This window comes from Polistes canadensis, unplaced genomic scaffold (assembly GCF_001313835.1).
Source record: "Polistes canadensis isolate GaletaPanama2010 unplaced genomic scaffold, ASM131383v1 scaffold_60, whole genome shotgun sequence".
NCBI lineage: Eukaryota > Metazoa > Arthropoda > Insecta > Hymenoptera > Vespidae > Polistes > Polistes canadensis.
In genome coordinates, this window is record NW_014569607.1 from 194290 (window position 1) to 201258 (window position 6969).

Below are 6969 nucleotides of genomic sequence, written 5' to 3' on the forward strand. Positions count from 1 at the left end.
TTATAATACTATATATATATATATATATGTCACTTTTTTGTTGTATCAAAGTTTTCTATGAAAGAATGTGTAATGTTTAATATTTTTAATTAAAAGAATCTTTTAATGAAAGAAAAGAAAAAAAGAGAAAAAAAGAAGAAAAATAATAACAAAGTAGATAAAAACTCTCGTAGATTTTTCTTTGAAATTCAATCATTAAGCTAGAGAAATTGACGATAAGATGACCATCAAAGGGGTAGTTCCATTTATTAGTCCTTTACTTTTAACAAAATCAAGTTAAAACGGTATACTAGCTGCAAAAGACAAATTGACTCTTGGGCGTGTTTCAGATTGCCACTTGGTCCATTCGTTTGCCGCTGCATCATCCAGTTTCGATGTTGCTCTCGCTCTTGCACTATATTAAATACGCTTCATTTACTATATTTGCATTCAAGAAATAAACGACTCTCGTAGCCTTAACGTTGGCTCTCTCTCAAAGTAAATTTTATACGAGCGTATACGTTTTCAAATAAATTTCCAACTTTGTTGAAAGTCCTCTCCTCGTGGATGATTATAACGGATTGAAATTTTGTTTTCCAATCTTTTAATTGCAAATTTAGACCTGTAAATAAAATATTTGCCTCGCTGTAAAAAAAAAAAAAAAAAAAACCAATTTTATTATTATTATAAATAATCGAAGATTAATAAGTTTCCTAATTAAATACATTATCCTTTCACGGAAAATAAATGATAACAGCTTTAAAATATTAAAATAGATCGTTTAATCTCTCCTAAAAAGATGGTACACACATTTAATCATAAATTCAGTGAATATTGAATTCAATTAACGGGTAGATCATTAATGTATTATCGTTGGGAATATGGGGAACGGTTTATAAATCGTTTCCAATAATCCTATAAATCATGAAATTGTGGAGAAGGATTCTGATTCATGCACATATAGCATCGTTTTGTACGTTCCAGAACGCGAAGGCGGTACCCAACAACCCGGAAGCTTATGCGACGTCGAATATTATGGATTAACTTCGTTGGAGGAAGGGACTGTGGTACATCCAGAACCACACCGATTGTTCGCAGTCGAGGGCCCGGCAAAATGCAAGCAACATTTTATTCCCGCGACAAATCAGTCGGTCATCATAACCGTAAGTTAACAAGAAAATAATAATAATTATCTACCTTTCTCTTTGACAATTAAAACAAAGCGTTCGTTCCCCCCATTACACGAACTATTAAATTCATTTAATGGACGATTCATGGCACACTGCGAGTCGAGACATACGCGATCCTTCGTTCTTTACCTTAATTACGTTCGCTCACAAAATTATTACAAATAGCGACATCGTTAAACCTTTGAGGCACGAAATTTTAGAAAATAAAATTTATTATGTGTTGCAGAAACATTTAATTTCTTTTTTTAATATCGTCCAAGGTTCCTTTATTTATTTTATCAATAAAGTAATAACGCAATAGAATATACAAAACATATATATATAATAATAATATTATATATAATAATATAATAAATAATATAATAATAAAAATAAAATAATATAAAATAATATAATAATATATATATATACCATTGTACGAATTACGTATTAAATTACTAAACAATTAAAATGTCCATTAATTGGACAAATGGAATAATCCATTTGTTTTTTCTATCTTTAGGTGGAAAGTAGTTCGAAACAGATATCTAATAGTTTGTGCGAAACGAAATGCGGCGACAGTGGATGTCATTGCGTTAGTAATAAATCATTGGAGAATATGGATCATCTACTGCTCGTCTCTGAAACTGGTCATGTCGTCACCTGTCTCTGTGGAAACTATCAGGTAATCCGAGCCTGATTTCTTCTTTAAAAATAATCCTCAACGACGTAATCTCGACTACGACGACGACGACGACGACGACGACGACGACGACGACGACGACGATTTATCTTTTCGTTCGCTTCCTCTCTCGTTACTTTCGCGAAATTGCTTTCTTCAAAAGTTCGAAGAAGCACTACTCATTGAACCCCGAGCTCGTTTAATTCGGAAAATGTTCTAAGGGCAGCAGCCGTTTATTCTCTACTGTGGCAAACCGAACGTTCTTATTTTACTTCTGCCACTCACGTCCCGATATCAAGAGTTTCATTGAAAATTTATTCACCAGAGATACCCTCGAAACGACGAGGTCATCGATCGGGTGCCCTATACCTAAATTATCCGTTCTCCTTTACGAATTCTCATTTATCTCTCGTCGTTACCTTTTATATTTTTTCCCTTTTTCTTTTTTCTCTTTCCTTTTCATTACTATATTCCCTAACGATCTTCACCCGACGATCTTACCTTTTTAATCAAATTTCACTATGACCGAAATAATAATTTTTTCATCTAAATACATTTTCTTTCAGCACTTTTTTTCTTTATAAATATATATTAGGGTGAATCTAAAGTTCGTGCGTTTGTAAATAATTCACGGATATCTGAAACAACAACGCAACAAACGCACAGAACTTTTGGTTAACCCTAATATCAATGTAAATACGTGCAGGACTGGTTACCGGTAGGAATCCGAAGTTGGACACCGGTTTATATCGAATGGTCGAGATATTCCTTGGCAGGTCTAAATTTTCGTGCCGCTTATAAGTTCGTCAAGGATACTTATTGCGGCGATCATACGACCAGAAAACTGGAGGGAGAGGTCAATGGCGGTGATCTAGCAAAAGCTGGCTTAAAGCTCAATCAGTATTACCAACAGAAGTGTACTTGGATTTTGGAATCTCCTACCGATCGACAGCTTACAATTGAAGTGAAATCGAATCAGAGCAGTAAGTAGATTATTCTTCGAAATAATTAAAATGTAATTAAAGAACTAGATGAAAACTATTTTTCTATGTAACATAATACAACGACTCGGATCTATTGAAAATATTTTTCAACGTGAAATAAAACGAATAACAATATATAGTCATCTAAAATTCGAATTTATGAATTTATCATATAAAATGTTCAAATCCTCTTTGAAACAAGCTATAAAATGATTAAATATGGAGAATGAACATTTTCATGACTAGGATCAAAGCTTCGTCAAAAGTGATTGCGAAGCTCGTATATGTACAATACATATTCATGTTTGTATGTACCTGTGTAAAAATACAAAAAAAAAAAGAACGATCCTCTACGACGTAAAAAAGATATGAACGGGGAACAAAAAATAAATTCTTCTAAATTCTCGAATGACGTGTATACACAAAGGGATTACTATATGAAATTAATCACATATTTTACGAACAAAAAACAAAAAAAAATATCGTAAATCGAAAAAAAAAATGAGGATATACGGCACGTAATAAAGTGCAATATAAGTATTGCTGCGAGATATTTGAAAGGGAGAAAGAAAAATTCGTAAAAAAAAAATGGTATAAAAGGGTATATATTAAAACGATTTCCTTTTCCGCTCTTGGCGAAGCTTTGCTCGTAGTTTCGTCTCTCTGCTGTAATTTCCTATCTCTCTGCTTTCTCTATTTCACTCTTTCAAATAGTGGTTAAGGGAAGCTAAGAAAGAAAACTGTGGAGAAAATAAGAGAAAATAAAAGGAAAGTAGGAGAAAAGTAGGAGGAAACGAGAAAAGAAACGAATAGACACAGTGGTGTTTCGTATAGTAAAGCTTTAGTTTTTGTTGTCGCGTTAAATCTAATGGTCTCGTTTTCATTCGTTTCTTTTTTTTAAGAGTTTTCTATAACTCTTCTAAGATTTTGCTTTTGTTCTAAGCAAAATTTATACCACCCCCACGGTGTTTGAATTTATTACTATTCTAGATAGAATTTAGCGATAAATAAAAATCGATCTAATAATATTTTGTCTTTTTTTTTTTGTAGGACCATGTACGGCATGGAATCTAACGATCCATAAGTACAACGAAAACGGTGATCCCGCGGGTGAAAGATTGCACACATTTTGCTCTAGGGACGTGCACAAAAATTTCACTCTACCTTGGAAGGAAAATACCGCGGTAGTTAGGTAAGTTTCTTCGGTAACTACTCCGACCGATTAACCATTCAACTTTGCCCAAAGTTTTTTTACGACCTTCTCATATTATCTCGTTTAAAAGATACTTCTTTAGGTTGCGCTTATCTATACAAGAGATGAACCCATACTGATCGTTGCAAAAATGACTTCGTTTAATACCAAAATTAAAACTATATTTCTATTTATTCGAGTACGAGTAATAAGACACACACACACAACATTCAGAATATATAATGAATTATTTAAATAATATTTTCTTTTGGGATATAGATTACAAGCATTGGGAAGAACAGCACCTCAATATACGATGAAGTGGAGAAGCCATACCGTTATCGCAAATACTCGACAAAGTGGACCATCGCCAGCCCCAAATCAGATTAGCGATTCTTCGATGGAGATTAAACCGCAAAATAAAATTCTTTTTTTTATCTTCTTCCTAATAATTTTCATTTATTCGATCGGTTGTTGAGATTTTTCTAATCCTCGATTAACCACGATTTACTCGTTCCTGTTAATTCAACGAAAAAAGAGTTTACTGTCAACTGTTAAACCTAAATCAACTTTTGCAAAAGCTAATCATAATATTATCACTTTTTACAAAGTAATTATTCGCGAATCTATCGACTGATAAATACGGATATTATATATTCATTTTTTATTATAACTTTTGATTACTCGAAGAACACGTAAACTCATATTCGAAATTTTAAACTTGCGTAGAATTGAAACGACGCAAATCATTTGCTGCAAACAAAGTGTTAACAAATAATAATTGAAATATCGTCGATAGATACGTTCAAATTGTTTGCAATATTGTCGATAAAATGAACTCATGATAATATACAATCATTTGAAAGAGATCCAAGAAAAAAACTATGCGGCGTTTCGTAAGAAAACTTTATCTTGTAAAACTAAAAGCTATATCAAGCTAGAAGTTATACACCGAGTGTAAATATTATATATATATGCATATACATAAACATATACATATATACATATTATACATAGAAAATTAATTTGCAAGAAACGCGATGCACGGATTTGAATTAGCGAGAAAAAACTCACATCATCTTAATTCGCGCGAATGCCAAATTAGACGCGTAATAATAATAATAATAAATAATAATAATAAATAATAATAATAATAATAATAAAATAAAAGAACAAAATAACGATATTATAGAAAGAGATTGTAAATACGTCATAAACTTAATAGGAATTTGTACAGAATAAAACGAATTATGTAAGTCGCCGGAATTATTCTATGTAAGATATACATATACATATACTTTAGATAAGAAGACATTGATATTTATAACGACACGCGATTCTATGGATTAAAGAAATGAAACAAATATAATATTTTAAAAGAACGAGCTTTATACCCGAGGCACTTTCGAATTTATTGTTGTATGTTGTGATAATGAAAACACACAAAAGAGATTATCACATCTTCCTACGCAAGAATTCGTTTATAATATAGAAAATCTCTTACAAGTAGTACGAGCGATCATATCGATAGCAACAAAAACGTTCTATTGTTGCAATTGTGTATTTAAAATTGTTACGTAATTCAATAATGAATCGTTTATGCCTTCGTTATCCTTTGACAACAGTGGGTCATTGAATCAGAAAAATATTTCTTACACAAAGTGCTACTTAAATACATCATTAGCAAGAATATATGTTAAAAAGCATCTAACGAGAGAAATAATGGTTGAACAATTTTTAGATGCAATATATAATTACAGTTTAATACGCGACTACACACACACAGAGAGACACACACACACACACATACATACATACATACGAATTAGAAAATCACTGTACTTATCCGTCGAAGACGAGTTTAAAGGAATAAATCTCAGATTGTTATAATATGAGATTTAACGAACGTAAAAAGGAGTTATTCATTTCATGATACTAACGTGAGATAAAATTTTGATGATTATACACCTTTTTAGAATACCTTTATTATCTATGCGGCCTATAATTATAGTACTTTTCATCCTTTCATATCTTTTTGCTATAACTTTGGTATAAAGCGTAAGAAGAAATTATTTTTTTTTTTAACGTAAGATTTCGTTTGTAATAACTTCGTGAAGACTGACTAGTTTTTCGATGTATTCCATTTAGTGCATAATAATATGTTTATGTCCAACTGAAAAAAACATCAGCGGTATTTAATAATTTCATATCGCGAATGTGAATTGTTTCTAACTATTGTAAAAATCTTCAATTTCGTCAAAAATAAAAAATAAAACGATGACGAAAATTTGCCCGCATATAACGAGCACCGACTGTGTATTAAACGAATGACTTGAATGACAATTAAAAAGCATAGATTTTAATTATTATTGTAATAAGTCACCAAGGGAGAGTTTTAGAGATGTGACTCGAATGGTTTGTGTGTGTTAAATCAGTAACGTGCTTCCTCTGAAAAACAGCGATGACGACAACTATTTCACGTTTATTCGTGTCGGCTCTTTTTAGAAATATCATTTGAAGAGTTTTGCACGTGTTAATTAAAATAATATAAGGTGTGAAACGATTTCCATTTGAAAAAGGATTTTGAAATATTTTCACTTTAAGTGAAATTACCGGTTTTGCACAAAATAAATACGTCTTACTCATAGGAAGAATACATGTTACATGTAATAGTTACGTATATCTAAGTCACAATAAATAGTCAATTGTTTCATATAAAGTATAAATAAAGTAAAATAAAATATTTGCTTCTTTCTTTCCTCTATTCTTCTTGATCCTTCCCGTTTCGTCTCTTTCTTTCCCATAAATGGTACTTCATAAAAAATAATACAATTTATTCACATTAAAATTCTAATACAACTTCTATGTATATATATATATATATATATGCTATTTTTAATAAGATAGAAAAATGCACACATTTGAAAGTAATACATGTCGTTACCATCTATATTATCGTACAAT

General features: G+C 31.2%; 1 protein-coding gene across 1 annotated transcript in view; it reads left to right on the top strand.

Annotated features, from left to right (window-relative positions):
* LOC106785963 overlaps positions 1 to 6748 on the top strand; it is a 137334-nt gene extending 130586 nt beyond the window's left edge. The window contains exons 13-17 of the mRNA XM_014746849.1: positions 964 to 1142; positions 1672 to 1833; positions 2537 to 2813; positions 3864 to 4005; positions 4285 to 6748. Of these exons, the coding sequence (XP_014602335.1) occupies positions 964 to 1142; positions 1672 to 1833; positions 2537 to 2813; positions 3864 to 4005; positions 4285 to 4483 (959 nt within the window). The 3' untranslated portion in view covers positions 4484 to 6748. The remainder of the gene's footprint in view (positions 1 to 963; positions 1143 to 1671; positions 1834 to 2536; positions 2814 to 3863; positions 4006 to 4284) is intronic.
* The last annotated feature ends 221 nt before the right edge of the window (positions 6749 to 6969 follow it).